Source organism: Chiloscyllium punctatum, chromosome 17, assembly GCF_047496795.1.
Source record: "Chiloscyllium punctatum isolate Juve2018m chromosome 17, sChiPun1.3, whole genome shotgun sequence".
Classification (NCBI taxonomy): domain Eukaryota; kingdom Metazoa; phylum Chordata; class Chondrichthyes; order Orectolobiformes; family Hemiscylliidae; genus Chiloscyllium; species Chiloscyllium punctatum.
The window spans coordinates 77,173,019-77,194,783 of record NC_092755.1 but is presented as its reverse complement, the minus strand read 5'-3'; the positions used below and the strand labels follow the sequence as shown (position 1 = coordinate 77,194,783).

Here is a 21,765-nt window from a genome sequence, read left to right as displayed (position 1 = left end):
ACATTGTGATCTACAAGGGAAGGAGTGAACAAGAATTGTCAATAATCTGACAATTTAAAGGGAAAGGACACTTGGCTGTACCTCTGTATTCTTATCTAGTATGTCATTTCCTCCAGAGCTTCCTAATTCACTAAATATAGCTTCTTTTGCACCTTCTCCTTCCTGGCTATTTTCAATGCAACATTGTTGGCTATGCTTTCAGTATCCTAAGTTTCACACCCTCTCAAATTTGCCAGGGCCACCTATGTCTTCATACCTCTTTTAATATTGTACTTAAAATATATTATTTGTGATCAAGCATTTGATCAGCCCTCCTAAAATCTTTCACTCATCATGCCCCATGCACATCTCCATGATGTTCTTGGAGGCATTTTTCAGCATTAAATGGACAATATAAATTCAGGTTGTCTTTGCCAGGAGTGAGCATGGTCAGTGTATGAAATGTTCTTGTTCTGTTTTGTAGATTTCTTTGATAACCTTCTTGGCTTGCTTACTTTTTCAGTGCTATTTAACAAGTCTGGTGAAAACGAAACAAAACTTACATATCTTTGCTTCACTTGAAAACATTAGCATGACAATCCACAGTTTGCTGCTGCCACCCTGACTCTTTCATCTTTCTGAATTGAAACAATAAACATTGTAACTGTTTGTTAAAGTAGATAAGTATCTGCTGCAGTATGTATTTTAAAGATATAGAACATAGAACATAACAGCGCAGTACAGGCCTTGGGGCCTCGATGTTGCACCACCCTGTGAAACCAAACTGAAGCCCATCTAACCTACACTATTACATTCTCATCCGTATGCCTATCCAGTGATCATTTAAATGCCCATAAAGTTGACCTACAACTGTTGTAGGCAGTGCGTTCCATGCCCCTATTACTCTCTGCGTAAAGAAACTACTTCTGCCACCTGTCCTATATTTCACCCCTCAATTTAAAGTTATATATCCTTGTACTAGCCATCGCCATCTGTGGAAAAAGGCTCTCACTGTCCACTCTAACTAACCCCCTGATTATCTTATATGTCTCAATTAAGTCACCTCTCAACCTTCTTCTCTCTAACGAAAACAGCCTCAAGTCCCTCAATCTTTTCTCGTAAGACCTTGCCTCCATACCAGGCAATATCCTAGTAAATCTCCTTTGAATCCTTTCCAAAGCTTCCACATCCTTCCTATAATGCAGTGACTAGAACTGTACTAAATACTCAAAGTGCAGCTGCACCCGAGTTTTGTACAGCTGTAGCATCACCTCATTGTTCCAAAACATTATCCCTCTATTAATAAAAGCTAACACACTGTATCCCTTCTTGACAGCCCTATCAACTGGGTGGCAATTTCAGGGATCTATATACATGGACACTGTGATCTCTCTGCTCATCTACTCTACCAAGAATCTTACCATTTGCCCAGTAGTCTGCATTCCTGTTACTTCTTCCAAAGTGAATCACTTCACACTTTTTTGCATTTAACTCCATTTTCCACCTCTCAGCCCAGCTCTGCAGCTTATCTATGTCTCTCTGTAACCTACAACATCCTTCAGCACTATCCACAACTCTACTGACCTTGGTGTCATCGCAAATTTACTGACCAATCCTTCTACATCCTCATCCAGGTCATTTATAAAAATGACAAATAGCAGTGGATCCAAAACAGATCCTTGCAGTATACCACTAGTAACTGAACCCCAGCATGATTATTTCCCACCAACCACCCTTTGTCTTCTTTCAGCCAGCCAATTTCTGATCCAAACCATTAAATTTCCCTCAATTCCTTAGCTTCATATTTTGTGCAATAGCCTACCATAGGGAAACTTATCAAACCTCTGACTGAATTCCATACACACCACATCAATGGCTTTACCTTCATCCATCTGTTTGGTCAGCTTCTCATAGAACTCAGTAAGATTTGTGAGGCACGACCTACCCTTCGCTATAAGAGATAGTGTTGACTATCCCTCAACAACTTATTCCTATTGAGATGATTATAAGTCCTATCTCTTATAACCTTTACCCACAACCGAAGTAAGGTCATCTCTACTCCCCTTCTTGAACAAGGGAACAACATTTACTGTCCTCCAGTTTTCTGGACAAAGTAGACAAAGATGACATAAAGATCAAAACCAAAGGCTTGGCAATCTCCAACCTGGCTTCCCAGAGAATCCTAGGATAAATCCCATCCGGCCCAGGGGATTTATCTATTTTCAGCCTTTCCAGAATTGCTTCCTCCTTGTACACCTCAATCCCATCCTGTCTAGTAGGCTATTTCTCAGTATTGTCCTCGACAACATTGTCTTTTTCCAGTGTGAATACTGACGGAAAATATTCATTTCCCACTTCCCCTATCTCCTCTGACTCCACGCAAAACTTCTCACTACTGTCCTTAATTGGCCCTAATCTTACTCTAGTCATTCTTTTATCCCTTATATACCTATAGAAAGCTTTAGTGTTTTCCCTGATCCTATCCGCCAACAACATCTCATGCCCCTCCTGGCTTGTGTTAGCTCTTTTTAGGTCTTTCCTGGCTACCTTGTAACTCTTGAGCACCCTAACTGAGCCTTCGCATCTCATCCTAGCATAAGTCTTCTTCTTCCTCTTGACAAGAGATTCAACTTCCTTAGTAAACCACTGCTCTTGTGCTTGACAACCTCCTCCTTGTCTGACAGGTACAGACTTATCAAGGTGACACAGTAGCTGTTCCTTGACTGAGCTCCACATTTCTATTGTGCCCATCTCCTGAAGTTTCCTTCTGCATCCTAAATCTTGTCTAATTGCATCATAATTGCCTTTCCCCCAGTTGTAGCTCTTGCCCTCCGGTGTATACCTATCCCTTTCCATTGCTAAAGTAAACATAACTGAATTGTGATCGCTATCACCAAAGTGCTCACCTACCTCTAACTCTAACCCCTAGCTGGGTTCATTACCCAGTACCAAATCTAACGTGGCCTCGCCCCTTGTTGGCCTGTCTACACACTGTGTCAGAAAACCCTCCCACACACAATGGACAAAAGCTGAACCATCTAAAGGACTTGAACTATAGTGTTTCCAGTCAATATTTGGGAAGTTGAAGTCCCCCATAACAGCCACCCTGTCATTCTTGCTGCTATCGGGAATCACTTTTGCTATCCTTTCCTCTACATGCCTGGAACAATTCGGAGGCCTATAGAAAACCCACAATAGGGTGACCTCTCCTTTCCTGTTTCTAATCTCAGCCCACACTACCTCAGTTCATGAGTCCTCAAACATCCTTTCTGCAGCCGTAATACTGTCCTTGACTAACAATACCACATGTCAACCTCTTTTACCATCTTCTTTGTTCTTACTGAAACATCTAAATCCTGGAACCTGCAACAACCATTCCTGTCCCTGCTCTACCCATGTTTCTCAAATAACCACAACATTGAAATCCCTGGTACCAACCCATGCTTCAAGTTCACCCACCTTATTCCGAATGCTTCTGGTGATGAAATAGATACACTTCAAATCAACTTCTTGCTTGCCGGTGCCCTCTTGTGACTCTGAAACCTTATTTTGGATCTCCCTACTCTCGATCTCTTGTGCACTTGAACTACAGTTTGGGTTCCCATCCTCCCTGCTGAATTAGCTTAAACCCACCCAAAGAGCATTAGCAAATTTCACGCCCCAGGATATTGGTACCCCTCTGGTTTAGGTGAAGATCATCCTGTTTGTAGAGGTCCAAAACACACCAGAAAGAGCCCCAATTATCCAGGAATCCAAAACCCTCCCTCCTGCACCATCCCTCTAGCCATCTGTTCAACCCCTGTCTCTCCCTATTCCACGCCTCGCTAGCACATGACACGGGCAACAAACCAGAGATAACAACTCTGTTTGTTCTAGTTCTAAGCTTCCACCCTAGCTCCCTTGAATTTGTGCGTTAAATCCCCATCTCTCATCCTACCAATGTTGTTGATGCCTATATGCTCCCCCTCCTCCGCAAGGATCCCAAAAACATGATCAGAGACATCACAAATCCTGGCACCTAGGAGGCAACACACCAACCGTGAGTCTTTCCCATTCCCATAGAACCTCCTGTCTGTTCCCCTAACTATGCAGTCCCTGATGACTAATGCTCTGCTCTTCATTCCCCTTCCTTTCTGAGCAACAGGGATAAACTCTGTGCCAGAGACCTGTGCCCCATTGCTTACTCCTGGTAAGTTGCTCCCCCTATCAATGTCCAAAATAGTATGCTTGTTGTTGAGGGCAATGGCCACAGGGGATCCCTGTTTTGCTTGCCGGTTCCTTTTCTGTCCCATGATGGTAATCCATCTGCCTTTCTCTTGTACCTGAGGAGTGACTACCTCCCTGTAACTCCTCTCAGTAACCCCCTCTGCCTCCTGAATGATCCAAAGTTCATCCAGCTCCAGTTCCCTAATGCGATTTTTGAGGAGCTGAAATTGGGTGCACTTACCGCAGATGCAGTTGGCAGGACCACTGGTGGTGACCTTATCTCCCACATTCTACAGGAGGAATATTCAACTGCCCTAACCTCCATCCCACTATTCTAAATTCCCAATAAATTTAGCCTACAGAAGGCCTACTGAAAACTAAAAGAGAGGGAAAAAAGAGGCTAGTCACCTTACCAGAGCAGTGTCTTTTTCGTTAGAGGAGGAGGATGGGTGGGAGACCTTCCTGATTAGTGTTTCAGGTAAAGCAACAGCCCAAATATAAAGCCTCACTTACCCAGCAGGCCCATGTCCACTCCTGCTCAGCGTGCACTTTGCCTATACATGAGGTAAATTTTTACACTTTACCCCTACCTTCCATTCAGGCCTCTAATCCTCGCTGTCGCTCCTCCCATTGCAACTGCTGCCAAGAAAATGAAGCGAAGTGAATGTTACAGGCTAGGACAGCTTTTATTGCCTGTCTCTAATTGCTGTGGAATTTGAACAAAACTTATGGGATGGGTTACGATTTAAAAAGCTGAAAATGGATGAGATGTCTTGATGGTATAGAAGTGCCTGGAGGTACGTGGTACCGCAATTTAAGAAAAGTGGTAAGGAGAAACCAAGGAACTATAGACCGGTGAGCCTGACATCAGTGGTGGGCAAATTGTTGGAGTGAATCCTGAGGGACAGGATTTTATTTGGAAAGGTAAGGACTGATTAGGGATAGTCATCATGGCTTTGTGCTTGGGAAATCATGTCTCACAAACTTGATTGAGTTTTTTGAAGAAATAACAAACCGGATTGATGAGAGCAGGACACGGACGTGATCTATATGGACTTCAGTAAGGCGTTCGACAAAGTTCCCCATGGGACGCAGGTTAGCAAAGTAAGATTTAATGGCATACAGGGAGAAATAGCCATTTGGATACAGAACTGGCTCAAAGGTAGAAGACGGGGTGGTGGTGGAGGATTGCTTTTCAGACTGGAGGCCTGTGACGAGTGGAGTGCCACAAGAATCAGTACTGGGTCCACTACTTTTCATCATTTATATAAATGATTTGGATGTGAACATAAGAGGTATAGTAAGTAAGTTTGCACATGACACCAAAATTGGAAATGTAGTGGACAGCAAAGAAGGTTACCTCAGAGTACAATGGGATCTTGATCAGATGGGCCAGCGGGCTGAGGAGTGGCAGATGGAGTTTAATTTAGATAAATGTGAGGTGCTGCATTTTGGGATAGCAAATCTTAGCAGGACTTGTACACTTAATGGTAAGGTCCTAGGGAGTGTTGCTGAACAAAGAGACCTTGGAGTGCAGGTTTATAGCTCTTTGAAAGTGGAGTTGCAGGTAGATAGGATAGTGAAGAAGGTGTTTGGTATGCTTTCCTTTATTGGTCAGAGTATTGAGTACAGGAGTTGAGAGGTCATGTTGCAGCTGTACAGGATGTTGGTTTGGCCACTTTTAGAATATTGTGTGGAATTCAGGTCTGCTTTCTATTGGAAGGATGTTGTGAAACTTGAAAGGGTTCAGAAAAGATTTACAAGGACGTTGCTTTATCCTGGAGCATCGGAGGCTGAGGAGTGACCTTATTGAGGTTTATAAAATCATGAGGGGCATGAATAGGATAAATTGACAAAGTCTCTTCCCTGGGATGGGGGAGTCCAGAACTAGAGGGCATAGGTTTAGGGTCAGAGGAGAAATATATAAAAGAGACCTAAAGGGCAACGCTTTCATGCAGAGGGTGGTGCGTGTATGGAATGGGTTGCCAGAGGAAGTGGTGGAGGCTGGTACAATTGCAACATTTAAAAGGCATCTTGATGGGTATATGAATAGGAAGACTTTAGATGGATATGGGCCAAGTGCTGGCAAATGGGACTAGAATAAGTTAGGATATCTGGTCAGCAAGGACGAGTTCGACCGACTGTTTCCATGCTGCACACTCTGTGACTCAGGGGAGCTGATAAAACATACCCATGAGAAATCCAGTGGCAGGCCAGTAAACAGCTGCAGGATTGCCATAAACAAACAGTGGAAAGGAATGACTGGAAAGACACAATAAAACATATGTAGTATTTGTATTTTTAAAAATGAGAAGCCATAAAATCTAACACTTAAATTAATTATAGTGTGGAAACAGGCCCTTCAGCCCAACAAGTCCGCACCGACCTGCCGAAGCACAACCCACCCAGACCCATTCTCCTACATTTAGCCCTTCACCTAACACTACAGGCAATTTAACACGGCCAATTCACCTAACCTGCACATTTTTGGATGGTGGGAGGAAACCGGAGCAAACCCACACAGACACGGGAGAATGTGCAAACTCCACACAGAGAGTCGCCTGAGGTAGGAATTGAACCTGGGTCTCTGAGGCAGCAATGCTAACCACTGTGCCACCGTGCTGCCTAATATAAGGAAGATGTGAGAAGTCGTGTATATAGTCTTGCATACCTATTCAGCCAGTTAATAAAATTATGGCTGATTCTCAACTTCACTGTCCTGACCTATGCCTAAATTGCTCCATTTCCTTAGAAATTCACATTCTACATTACATCAGAAATTATAATCAGAAAAAAAAGACACAAAAAGTATCTTTAGACTACAACAAGAATTTATATTGTACACACGCATACATGCAGGTTTATTATAGATACAAGATAATAAACAGTTACTCTGCAGATGCAAAACATATGTAATAAAAACTGAAAAAAAACTGGACGCTATAAATCAGTGACCAAAGCAGAAATTGTTGGAAAAGCTTAGGAGGTCTGGCAGCATCTGGGGAGAGAAGTTAGGTTTAGCATTTCGGTTTCAGTGACCCTTCCTCAGTTCTGAAACATTAACTCTGATTTCTCTCCACAGATTCTGCCAGACCTACTGCACTTTTTCAGCAATTGCTGTTTTTGTCATAACGTATGTATTTGTTTGAAACTCTGCAGTATATATTCGTGGTAGCTGTGCCACCCCAGAGTTTGTAACGCTGCTTCTTGTTCACCTTTTGTACATTCTCATTGGTGCAAATTTAGTAAGTCATGAATAGGTAATAAGTGGAAATATTATTGTCATGAAGAAATTTTTTTTTCTGTTAATCATTATAAACATCAGAGCAACACAGATTAAATAAAGAGAATCACATTATGATCTTGTTAAATCAACAGATACGAGAAGAATTTTACAACATATTTGGACCAGAACTAAAGGCTGTAACTGGAGACCCTAAGCGGATTGATGATGTAGTAAAAAGGGTTAATGACCTGGTTGTACCTATTATGCAGTTATCCTTTGATTTGTTTAACATTCGTCACAGCCAAATGTGGAAGGTTGTTATGGAGGATTTTGACACACAGGTTCAGGTATAGTAATATTGAAAATATGTTTAATGATTGAATTGTATCACTTTTTAATGTTGAAATCTGCTTCATATTAAGGCATTAATATTTAAAAACTCTCACAAAGAGGAATATTGGTATGCAGAAATAGGTAATTTTGCTGCTTATTTTTCAACTTGTTATCGAATATTTCTAGGCCATATTTTATTTCCGAGTGAAGGATCTGTACTGACAACGTTTATCATTTAAATCATGCAAACAGTCTTTCAAGGAAGTGGAAAATAGTAATAGACCTAATGCTGGGATCACATGAGTTTCTATGAAAAACATTGCTCAGGTGACCCAATCTGCTTTGAATTTTATTGGTATCAAAAGGAAAGGTCATTGATCTTTCATTGATGCCATTTCCAGATTTTGCATCAGTATTCACTGTGGAAAAGGATATGGAAAATACAGAATGTAGGGAAATAGATGGTGACACCTTGCAAAATGTCCATATTACAGAGGAGGAAGTGCTGGATGTCTTGAAACACATAAAGGTGGATAAATCCCCAGGACCTGATCAGGTGTACCCTAGAATTCCGTGGGAAGCTAGAGAAATGATTGCAGGGCCTCTTGCTGAGATATTTGTATCATCGATAGTCACAGGTGAGGTGCTGGAAGACTGGAGGTTGGCTAACGTGGTACCACTGTTTAAGAAGGGTAGTAAGGACAAGAACTATATAAGGGAACTATAAACAAGTGAGCCTGACGTGTGGGCAAGTTGTTGGAGGGAATCCTGAGGGACAGGATATACATGTATTTGGAAAGGCACGGACTGATTAGGGATAGTCAACATGGCTTTGTGTGTGGGAAATCATGTCTCACAAACTTGATTGAGTTTTTTGAAGAAGTAACAAAGAGGATTGATGGGGGCAGAGCAGTAGATGTGATCAATATGGAATCTAGATTAGAGTGGAGCTGGAAGAGCACAGCAGCATCTGAGGAGCAGGAAAATCGATGTCTCGGTCAAAAGCCCTTCATCAAGACTCCTCATCAGGACATTTGCCTATGATCTATATGGACTTTAGTGAAGCGTTTGACAAGTTTCCCCGTGGGAGACTGATTAACAAGGTTAGATCTCATGGAATACAGGGAGAACTGTATTCCATGAGCGGGCGGCACGGTGGCACAGTGGTTAGCACTGCTGCCTCACAGCGCCAGAGACCCGGGTTCAATTCCCGCCTCAGGCGACTGACTGTGTGGAGTTTGCATGTTCTCCCCGTGTCTGCGTGGGTTTCCTCCGGGTGCTCCGGTTTCCTCCCACAGTCCAAAGATGTGCAGGTCAGGTGGATTGGCCATGCTAAATTGCCCGTAGTGTTAGGTAAGGGATAGATGTAGGGGTATGGGCGGGTTGCGCTTCGGCGGGGCGGTGTGGACTTGTTGGGCCGAAGGGCCTGTTTCCACACTGTAAGTAATCTAATGTAAGTAATCTAATCTAATCAAACTAGCCATTTGGATACAGAACTGGCTCAAAGGTAGAAGACACAGGGTGGTGGTGGAGGGTTGTTTTTCAGACTGGAGGTCTTTGACCAGTGGAGTGCCACAAGGATTGGTGCTGGGTCCTTTACTTTTTGTCATTTACATAAACTATTTGGATGCGAGCATAAGAGGTACAGTTAGTAAGTTTGCAGATGACAGCAACATTGGAGGTGTAGTGGACAGCGAAGAGGGTTACCTCAGATTACAACAGGATCTGGACCAGATAGGCCAATGGGCTGAGAAGTGGCAGATAGAGTTTAATTCAGATAAATGCGAGGTGCTGCATTTTGGGAAAGCAAATCTTACGCTTAATGGTAAGGTCCTAGGGAGTGTTGCTGAACAAAGATACCTTGGAGTGCAGGTTCATAGCTCCTTGAAAGTGGAGTCGCAGGATAGTGAAGGAGGAGTTTGGTATGCTTTCCTTTATTGGTCAGAGTATTGAGTACAGGAGTTGGGAGGTCATGTTACAGGACATTGGTTGGGCCACTGTTAGAATATTGAGTGCAATTCCAGTCTCCTTTCTATTGGAAAGATGTTGTGAAACTTGAAAGGGTTCAGAAAAGATTTACAAGGATGTTGCCAGGGTTGGAGGATCTGAGCTATAGGGAGAGGCTGAACAGGTTGGGGCTGTTTTCCCTGGAGCGTCGGAGGCTGAGAAGTAACCTTATAGAAGTTTACAAAATTATGCGGGGCATGGATATGATAAATAGACAAAGTCTTTTCCCTGGGGTCATGGAGTCCAGAACGAGAGGGCATAGGTTTAGGGTGAGAGGGGAAAGATATAAAAGAGACCTACGGGGCAACTATTTCACGCAGAGGATGGTATGTGCATGGAATGAGCTGCCAGAGGAAGTGGTGAAGGCTGGTACAATTGCAACATTTAAGAGGCATTTGGATGGGTATATGAATAGGAAGGGTTTGGAGGGATATGTGCTGGGTGCTGGCAAGTGGGATTAGATTGGATTTGGGATATCTGGTCGGCATGGACGGATTGGACTGAAGGGTCTGTTTCCATGCTGTATATCTCTATGACTCTAGGTGGAGGCTATGCATGTTTTACTCCTCTTACCCTTTGCTCCAGGCTGCATGTCTGTTTGTTGGGAAATGATTTCATCGCTGCCAGCACCCCTCTTGTCTCTTAGCTAAGTTGCTATTTTTGTGTGAGCCAGGACACTAAGGACTGATGAGCTGTTTCTCTGTTGGAAGATCTCGCAGCTGAATCCAACTCAGTGTCTCGTCTGAGGCCTGGGTTCAAGTTCCACCTGCTCCGGAGGTGTGTAATAACATCTTTGAACGGGTTGATTAGAAAAATAGGTTAAATAAAGAAACATGATTATGTGTAAGAGGAAAGAAAAAATCTTTTAGTTGTGTGTAAGAGTACTTCTGGATATAAAAGTAGAGATAAACATTTGCATGGGCTGCTTTGACACAGTGTTAGTGTCCCTACCTCTGAGCCGGAAGCTTGTGCTCCTGGGTTTTGTAGTAACATTTCTGAATCAATTTAGAACATTTTGATCAATATGCAAACTGTCCAGCACAGCCACTGAACAAAATAGCAAGCATCCTGGGTGGATTCCAACACGGCCACTGAACAATAGCGAGCATCCTGGGTGTATCTTGACTTCGGACGCTGAGGCTGGAATAACCTCACTGTGACTTCAGCTGAGATTGTTGAACTAATCTATAGCCTGGTCTGTATAGCCAGAAAATTCAGTTATCTACTGAGCCATGAAGCAATAATTTTATGCCAATTTGATGTGGAATATAAAATAACTGGACATCATTTGCAGAACCTGATATGACTTTTTGTTCCTTTTCTTATTCCTGGAACTTCAAAACTAATTATTATATTCCAACTGAGAGCAGCTAAGCCCAGTACAGACTGAGATTGAACCTGGGCTTTTCGGCCTACTGGCGCCAGCCCCATTCAGGCATTTACTGGATGGACTGCTTCGAGTCAGTGATTTCTACAATACCATTTCTTTAGTTAAATTTAATTAATTTGGCAATATAAATAATGTTGCATCATTGATTTTTGTAGTTAATTGAAGGGGAAGCAAAGAACTTTATTGATGAATCATTCAAGAACCTTCGCTCTGCAGAAGCAGCTTTTGACATGTTGTTGAGATTTAAGCACATCCGCTCACGTGAAGCTATCAACAAACAAATGATGCGAAAATTCAATGATATTTTGTCACAATACTCCAAAGAGGTATGCAGGATTCATTCTGGTTTTTAAGTACTGACTATCTTATTACAGTAACTTTACCCAGTTTGGCTTCATCAGCTGCTAAAGTCCTTGCTCATATCTTTGTTATTTAAATGCAATTATTCCATTACTCTCCTCCCATCTTCTGCCTACTGTGAGCTTCAGGTTATCCAAAACTCACCTACTATAACTTAACTTACACCAACTTACATTTGTCATCACCACTGTGCCTGCTGCCTTATATTGATTTCTGGCCTGTCAATGCCTCAATCCTTCTTTTCAAATACTCCCACACCTTGTCCCTCCCAGTGTTATCCCTGGTGGAGGCAAGTGTGGAGATGGGTGTGCAGGAAAATTCTCATTGCTGCCTGATGTGTTGGTTTGTCAGCCCAATCTTGCCTCGGACTGTTATCACATAGTTGGATCAGAATCTGCAGAGCTACCAGTCCAAGTTAAAATCTGAATTTTCCAGTTAACAGGTCCCCTCTCGAGGTGTAAGACACTTGGCTAATCAATGCTTCAGGCATGCTTGGAGCCCCTCCTGCAGATGAATGTAGGGAATTATGCTTTTATTCAAAGTTAGCTACCAAGAATGTTCAAAAGAAGCTATGCCATATTTAAGCCAGATCATGGTGGACGGGAACCTGGGGTGTAAGGTTACAAAGAACAAAGTAAATTGTAGCACAGGAAAAGACCTTTGGCCCGCCAAACCTGCACCAATCCAGATCTGATAGTATGTTCTCTCTTACCATGCCTTGTCAATGTTTATGGTGATAAAGCTTGCTAAAGTTCATTCATAAGAGTGTAGAGTAAATCTTTATATGCTTCATTCCTCCCTTCTGTGGCAGTAGAGTCACCCCACATGGAAGAGATAAAAACAGAAGTTGCTAGAAAAGCTCAGCAGGTCTGGCAGCATCTGTGAAGAGAAATCAGAATTAATGATTAGATTAAATTCCCTACAGCGTGGAAACAGACCCTTCGGCCCAAAAAGTCCACACCGACCCTCTGAAGAGTAACCCGCCCAAACTCATTTTCCCCTGCACCTAACATAATGGGCAATTTAGCATGGCTAATTCACCTGACCTGCACATCTTTTGGAATGTGGAAAGAAACCAGAGGAAACTCACACAGACGCGGGGAGAACATGCAAACTCCACACAGTCACCCGAGGCTGGAATCGAACCCAGGTCCATGGCCCTTTGAAGTAGGGGGTGCTAACCACTGAGCTACTGTGCCACCCTTAATGTTTTGAGTCCAGTGACCCTTTCTCAGAAATCCATATTGAAGAGATTCCACTTAACAATGGTGCTCCAACACCTGAAGATATTCTTAATTTAAAATGTTAAAAAAATTGAAGAGAGGACGCCTCAAGATAGATGCACCTTCTTTCTCCCACCTGACATTCATTCTGCTTTTTCTGCTTACATTCCACCAATGAGAGCACAGCTGCTGTCCTAAATTGGATGCGAGCCTTTTCTCAGGCCACTAACTAGTCAGTTCAGGGAAAATCACTGCTGGGTCACTGTGCCCATACAGTGCTGGGTTGTGACCAGCATTCCCTCTGAACAATAATGTCCAATTCTGGAAGTCATGGCCATGCGTCAACCTCAGAGGCCCACACAGCCAGAAAGAAAATTAGAGGGAGAACTGATTAATCCCAACATTGGGGGTCTTAGTGCAAAGAGTAAATTCCTGTTTTTTTAATTTATGGAATGTAAATGTTGCAACCTTGGCAAGTATATATTGCCAATCCCTAATTGCCCTTTGAAAGACAGTGGTGAGCTGCTTTCCTGAACTACTTCAGTCTTTGAGTCTTTCAGTAAGGACACTTACATTGATTTAAGGAGGGAGTTCCAGGATTCTAATCTAGCAACAGTGAAGGAATGGCGGTACGCTTCCAAGTCAGGATGGTGTGTGGTGTGGCGAGGAAATTGTAATTGCAAGTCAGCCCATGTACCTGCAGGCCTCCTTCTAGTTGGTAGTGGTGGCAAATTTGGAAGGAACTCTCTAAGGATTTCTTCATGATCTTTGTACCTCTCCATGTGTTCCTTGTGGTTAGACATTCCTGGATGGTAAACTCTGGAATTCTTTCCCTAAACATCTCCATCTTTCATCTCTTTTTCCCTTAAGGTACTTTTAATACCTATCCTGATAATGATTAAGCTTTTGGTGCCTGTCTTAATATCTCTTTATGTGGTACAGGGTCGTATTTTGTTTGATTACGTTAGAATGATGCTTGAGATATTTTAATGCTAAAATGCTATAAAATTAGAAGTTGTTGTTCTAATATTTTGTCTATTTTTACAGGTTGATATTATAAACAGCCTGTTCACTAATAGTGCTAATAATCCTCCCGTGACCAAAAATCAACCTCCTGTTGCTGGGGCCATCAACTGGGAACGTTCTCTCTTTCACCGGATTAAACACACCATTGTTCACTTCCAGGAAATGCCTGAGATGCTGGCTAGTGATCAGGGGAAAGCAGTAAGTCTATATTCTGACTTTGGACTGGGATCATTTATTGCAAAGATCAATACATTTCAAGCATTGTTGCCAACTGCAAGTTAATAGTTTATAACAAGATATCTTTGCTACAGATTTACTTCAGTTAAATTTGCTGTATAGCATGTAGCATGGTGTAGATACCACGCCTCATCTTCACCATGGATATCCAATCCCTCTACACCTCCATCCGCCGTGACCAGGGCCTCCAACCCCTCCGTTTTTTCCTCTCCAGACGTCCCCAACGGTACCCTTCCACCGACACTCTCACTCGTTTGGCCGAACTGGTCCTCACCCTTAACAATTTCTCCTTTGAATCCTCCCACTTCCTCCAGACCAAAGGGGTAGCCATGGGCACACGCATGGGCCCCAGCTATGCCTGTCTCTTTGTTGGCTACGTATAGCAGTTGATCTTCCGTAATTACACTGGCACCACTCCCCACCTCTTCCTCCGCTACATTGATGACTGCATTGGCGCCACCTCGTGCTCCCGTGAGGAGGTTGAGCAATTCATCAACTTCATCAACACATTCCACCCTGACCTTAAATTTACCTGGACCATCTCTGACACCTCCCTCCCCTTCCTGGACCTCTCCATCTCCATTAATGACGACCGAATTGACACTGACATTTTTTACAAACCCACCGACTCCCACAGCTACCTGGATTACACCTCTTCCCACCCTACCTCTTGCAAAAATGCCATCCTGTATTCCCAATTCCTCCGCCTCCGCCGGATCTGCTCCCAGGAGGACCAGTTCCACCACAGAACACACCAGATGGCCTCCTTCTTTAGAGACCGCAATTTCCCTTCACACATGGTTAAATATGCCCTCCAACGCATCTTATCTACATCCCACACCTCCGCCCTCAGACCCTACCCCTCCAATCGTAACAAGGACAGAACGCCCCTGGTGCTCACCTTCCACCATACCAACCTTTGCATAAATTAAATCATCAGCCGACATTCCCGCCACTTCCAAACAGACCCCACCACCAGGAATATACTTCCCTCCACACCCCTTTCCGTCTTCCGCAAAGACCGTTCCCTCCGTGACTACCTGGTCAGGTCCACACCCCCCTACAACCTACCCTCCCATCCTGCCACTTTCCCCTGCCACCGCAGGAACTGTAAAACCTGCGCCCACACCTCCTCCCTCACCTCTATCCAAGGCCCTAAAGGAGCCTTCCACATCCATCAAAGTTTTACTTGCACATCCACTCATATCATTTATCGTATCCGTTGCTCCTGATGCGGTCTCCTCTACATTGGGGAGACTGGGCGCCTCCTAGCAGAGCGCTTTAGTGAACATCTCCGGGACACCCGCACCAATCAACCACACCGCTCCGTGGCCCAACATTTCAACTCCCCCTCCCACTCTGCTGAGGACATGGAGGTCCTGGACCTCTGTCACCGCCGCTCCCTCACCACCAGACGCCTGAAGGAAGAACGCCTCATCTTCCACCTCAGAACACTTCAACCCCAGGGCATCAATGTGGACTTCAACAGTTTCCTCATTTCCCCTTCCCCCACCTCACCCTAGTTCCGGACTTCTGGCTCAGCACTGTCCCCATGGCTTGTCTGGACTTGTCCTACCTGCCTATCTCCTTTTCCACCTGTCCACTCCGCCCTCTCCTCCCTGGCCTATCACCTTCGTCCCCTCCCCCACTCACCCATTGTGCTCTGTGCTGCTTTCTCCCCACCCCCACCCTCCTCTAGCTTGTCTTTCCACGCTTCAGGCTCACTGCCTTTGTTCCTGATGAAGGGCTTTTGCCTGAAACATCAATTTCGAAGTTCCTTGGATGCTGCCTGAACTGCTATGCTCTTCCAGCACCACTAATCCAGAATGTGAAAGACTTGTGGTGAGCAGTGCCTTAACAGTACACTTGTTACAGTTTAGCATTCTCTATAGTCTTTGTTTTATGAAATGTAAGGATAAATCTAACAATGACCTTTGTTGTTTTATATCAATTATCAGGTACAGAATTTGACCAGACAATGAAAAGCTTTATTTGCTGAACTAGTTAATAGTCGTGACTCTAAAATTTCTTCCAATGCACATACCAACCTCTGATTGAGAAAGTTTCCCCTTAGGCCCCTTTTAAATCCTTCCCCTCTCATCTTAAACCCATATCCTTTAGTTTTGGACTCCTCTATCCTGAGGAAATGACCTTGACTATTCACCCTATCCACACCCCTCAGTTTAATAAACATCTGTAAGCTCACCCCATCAGCCTCCGATGCTCCAGGGAAAATAGCCCCAATCTATTCACCCTCTCCCTATAGTTCAAACCCTCCAATCCTGGCAACATTCTTATAAATCTTAGCTGATCCCTTTCAAATTTCACAACATCTTTCCCACAGCAAGGAGATCAAAATTGCATGCAGTATTCCAAAAGTGGCCAAATCAATGTTCTGTACAGTCGCAACATGGGCTCATTCCTGTTGAAGGGCTCTTGCCCGAAACGTTGATTCTCCTGCTGCCTGACCTGCTGTGCTTTTCCGGCACCACACTCTTGACTCTGATCTCCCACATCTGCAGTCCTCACTTCCTCCCCGCAACATAAGCTCCCAACTCCTATACTCAATGCGCTGACCAATAAAGGCAAGTGTACCAAACACTTTCTTCACTACCCTGTCTACCAACAACTCCACTTTCAGGAACTGTGAACCTGCACACCAAGGACCTTACCATCAAGTGTATAAGTCCTGCCCTGATTTGCCTTACCAAATGCAGCACCTCAAATTTTTCTAAATTAAATTTCACTTCTTGGCATTTTTGCCAAGGTAACCTTACCTCTGAGGTAACCTTCTTGGTTGTCCACTACACCTCCAATTTGGATGTCAACTGCAAACTTACAAACCATATCTACTATCTTCACATCGAAAAAGCAGTGGACCCACCACCAATCCTTATGGCACACTGCTGGTCACAGATCTCCAGTCAGAAAAACAACTGTCCATCATCATCTTCTGTCCCTGACCTTCCAACCAATTTTGTTTCCAAATGGCTAGTTCTCCCTATATTCCATGTGATCTAACCTTGCTCATCAGTCCACCATGCAGAACCTTGTCAAATGCCTTGCTGAAGTCCGTATCAACAAAGTTCATTGCTCTAGGCAAAAGTGAGGACTGCAGATGCTGGAGAAGTCACAATCAAAAAGTGTGGCACTGGAAAAGCACAACAGGTCAGGCGGCATCAGAGGAGCAGGAGTGTCGGGCTAAGCCTAATGAAGGGCTCATGCCTGAAACATCGACTCTCCTACTCCACAGATGCTGGCTGACCTGCTGTGCTTTTCCATTGCCACCCTTTTGATTCTCAATGTCCACTGCTCTATCTTCATCAATCTCCTTTGTCACTTCTTCAAAAAACTCAAACAAGTTAGTGAGACACAATTTCCCAGGGTTCTTCAAGGGACTGTCAGTCGATGACTTGACCTTAGAAAAGGGAACCACAACCGGGAAATTGAGCACCAAAAACCGTTATTTAAACAAACAACAAATCAAGAATGGAAAGACGCGGTAGAACGAGCCATAAACACCAAACAACGACAAACACAGATAAAGAAAAATCGGGACCTGAAGAGAAAACTTGACAAACTCACAAACAAAGACAAAACCGATAACACAGGGGCATGGATAAAGAACTTATCAGACCGAACCCTATCAGACACAGAAAAAGCGGTACTAGTAAAAGGACTAAATTTCAATTAACGAGCCGCTGACAAGAAGGATTTCTTAGCGGCATTAGAGACCACATTGAAGGACAACAATCTCACGGAAGAAACACAACAAACGATCAGATAGACAGTTTCACCTACTTTGAGCCAAAAGAGGGAGGGAAACAAACTGAACACACAAGAAAAGAAAGCCCTAGAAAACCTCAAAAAAGACAAAAACATTGTTATATTACCTGCAGACAAAGGTCGGCTCACAGTCATCCTGAACAGAAGGGACTACATAGAGAAAGCCAATGCACTACTCACAGACACCAACACCTACCAACAGGTGGCGCTAGACCCGACCCCACAATGAGGAAACAAAATTACATAGCTCTTAAAAAAATTACACAATTCCGGACAATTAAACAAGACGGAATTCCAGAAAATGAAACCAGATGGGACCAACACCCCATGATTCTAGGGACTACCAAAAATCCAAAAACCAGGAGCCCCCCTCAGATCCATAGTCTCACTACCCGGAACACCAACTTACAGACTGGCCAAAGAACTACACGCAAGACTGAAATACCTAGTAGAAGAGTCACAGCATTCCATCCACTCCACCCAGGAATTCCTAAAAATCATCAAAAACACCAAGGTAGAGGAAGACGAAACAATGATCTCATTCGACGTAACAGCACTGTTCACCTCCATCAACATCAACCCGGCAAGGGAAATACTTGCCGCACTTTTAGAAGTGACCATCACACACACACCCCAACCACCATCAATCACATTACCAACGAAAACATCATGAAGCTAGTGGACCTGTGCCTCACCACCCACTTCACCTTCAACAACATAATCTACAAACAAACCAACGGCACACCCATGGGATCTCCGCTATCAGGATTCATAGCAGAAGCGGTAATGCAAAGACTAGAACAAACACCCTACCAACCATCTCACCAAAAATCTGGATCTGCTACGTAGATGACACCTTTGTTATCACAAAACGAAATAAGATAGAAGAGACATTTAACATCATCAACAACATCCTCACAGACATAAAGTTCACCAAGGAGGAAGAAACCGACAACAAACTTGCATTCCTGGATGTCACAGTTGAAAGAAAGGACAACGGAGAATGACAAACCTGCGTATACAGAAAACCGACAAACACTGACCAAATACTTAACTTACACCAACAACCATCCCAACACACACAAACGAAGCTGTATCAGAACACTATTCCAACGAATCACCACACACTCTAGCACAGATGAGCTTCGGAAAACAGAGGAGAACCACCTATACAACGTATTCAAGAAGAACGGATACTCAAAAAATACAGTCCGCAGATTCCTCAAGAACAAACCACGACAAGCAGACCAAACACAGCCAGAAACCCTAACCACCTTACCATACATCAAAGAAGTTTCAGAAATGACAGCCAGACTACTAAGACCCCTCGGAATCCTAGTAGCACACAAACCCACCAACACTCTCAAACAAAAACTAACAAACTTAAAAGACCCAGTACAACCCATGGACAAAACCAATGTCATCTACAAAATTCCATGCAAGGACTGCCACAAACACTACGTAGGACAAACAGGAAGAAAGTTAGCCACAAGGATGCACAAACACCAGCTCGCCCTCTCTCCCTTGTAGCCTTACACACGGATGAAAAAACCCACCATTTCAACTGGGACAACACATCTATCCTGGGACATGCTAAGCAAAGACATGCCAGAGAATTCCTAGAGGCCTGGCACTCCAACCACAACGCCATAAACAAACACATAGATCTAGATAAAACACCTATCAACCCTCAGAAAACGAACAGGAAATGACATCACCACAAACCCCAGGAACCCCATCCAGGAGAAAGATATAAATAGAAATCAGGAGACAACAGCTTCACTTCACTTGCAGGTCACCACTGATGATGTTACCTAGCCAGGTAATGAAACGTCTGGATATCAAACCTGCAGCTCAGCGAGCAAACCTACACCCTAAACCCCCCCCCCCCCCCCCCCCCCCCGAGAACCACTTCAGTCAAGTCTGAACTTGTCTTTGTTTTGCATTTTTATCTAATATTTATAGGTTTGGTAAAATATATTAGATTTGTAAAAGATTTGTGGTGAGCAGTGCTTTAACAGTACACTTGTTACAGTTTAGCATTCTCTATAGCCTTTGTTTTATGAAATGTAGGACTAAATCTAACAATGACTTTTGTTGCTTTGTAGGTCAGAGCAAAATATCTTGAAGTGGCAAAAAGGATGAAAGCATATGAAGACAAGTTGTATGAGCACTGGCAAAATGAGACTAATATGAAACTGCATCTTTTGTTAAAGCAAAGCCTGCTTAAAAAGTCAAATGTTTCTTTCACCAGTTTGGGAAGTTATGTTGTTGTTGATCCAGTAAGAATGGAATTTTGTTTGATTTATTTATGTTAAGAGTAATCACCCAAACATGTAAATATAAGAAATACACCACTGCTTTTTGGGAATTGATTGTGGAATGGAATACAGTGAGTTAATACTATTATTTCACTGTTACTTCTTGAGTTTAAGTGAACTTGGTAGTTAAACATCATTCCTCTCTTTTCTTCAGAAATGAGTTGCAGATACTACAGTTCCTGCAGGAAGTTCCAAGTTCTTACAGAAAACAACTCTCAATGATAACTGAACACTGAGTTAACAGATTTGCACAGGATAGATTTGTGCCTTTTCATCATTGGTAATGGCAGTCTGTGGTTATGGTTGAGATGTACTGCTGGAACAGAGAAAAACGCTTCAGTTCTGAATACTGAACTCAAAACTTTGTTTCTGTCTCCACAGATTCTGCCAAACCTGCTGAGTTTCCCCAGCATTTTCTGTTTTCATTTCAAATTTCCAGCCTCCTCATCATTTTGCTTTTAAAAGACATTATATGTTGGGGACTGATGATTCATAGGAACATACCATATAGCATTGACTTGGATAATTCACAAGTGATTACTTTCCTGCAGAACTTCCATACACAGCTTCATTTAGCATCAAATATAGCTAGTTATTTAATAATTGTTTTGTTTTGAATGTGATATCATAAATTCCATGGAGGTCTTTGTGCTCCATATTACTGATAGTCATTTGTTTATACCATAAACTCTCCTGAGTAAGAACTCCTACTTTGTTTTGTAAGAAAAAAATATGAGTCCTTATGTTTACAAATTATTAACAAGCTGTATCAACTGTATTATGAAAGTAACCTCTGTTGGGATGGCATTTTGAAATGGGAACATTAAGGAACCCTGTAGCATTAAAAGAGCGTTACAGATATCCCAAGCTATTCTGCTTATGAGCAAGCAACTGAGCAGAGACCAGACTTGGAAAAAAAATAGCAGGAAGAACAGCAGAAGAATAGTTCATCTGGGCGCTCAATTACAAGTCATTAGAAGTCACAATGCAGATTAAGGAGACGACAGGAGATGGGCAAGGTCCTCAATGAATATTTCTCCTTTGTGTTTATTATGGAGAAAGATTGAAGACTTGGGAACTTGGGGAAGTTAGTGGTGATATCTTGGGAACAGTCCATATCATGGTAAAGGAGGTGTTGGACGTATTAGCATATAGGAAGGTGGATAAATCTCCTGGTCCTGACCAGATATATCCAAGAACACTGCATGAGGCTATAGAAAAAGATTATGGGGCCTCTGGCTGACATTTTTGCATCATCATTAGGTGAAGTTCCGGAAGACTGGAGGGTAGCGCAAGTTGTTTTCTAATTCAAGAAGGGTTACAAAGAAAAACTGGAATCTGTAGACCAGTAAGTCAACACCTGTGATGGGTAAGTTACTTGAGAAGATTCTGAGAGGTAAGATAAACATGCATTTGGAAAGACAGGGTTTGATTAGGAGTTGTCAGTCTGGCTTTGAGAGTGGGAGATTGTGCCTTACAAATTTGTTAGACTTCATTGATGAAGTGACCAGGAAGGTTGACAAGAGCAGTGTGGTAGATGCAGTCTCTGTGGATTTCAGTAAGGTCTTTGATAAAGATCCACATGGTAGGCTGCTCTGGAAGGTTAGGTAGCATGGAATCCAGGGGGAGCTGGCAAATTGGACACACAATTGGCTTGATGGTAGGAAGCAG

The 21,765-nt window shown here is 43.2% G+C and overlaps 1 protein-coding gene across 1 annotated transcript in view; it reads left to right on the top strand.

Moving 5' to 3' along the window:
• Positions 1-21,765, top strand: part of dnah10 (dynein axonemal heavy chain 10) — a 320,465-nt gene that overhangs the window by 52,279 nt on the left and 246,421 nt on the right. The window contains exons 12-15 of the mRNA XM_072587595.1: positions 7,564-7,758; positions 11,297-11,467; positions 13,772-13,948; positions 19,882-20,055. Coding sequence (XP_072443696.1) covers positions 7,564-7,758; positions 11,297-11,467; positions 13,772-13,948; positions 19,882-20,055 — 717 coding nt within the window. The remainder of the gene's footprint in view (positions 1-7,563; positions 7,759-11,296; positions 11,468-13,771; positions 13,949-19,881; positions 20,056-21,765) is intronic.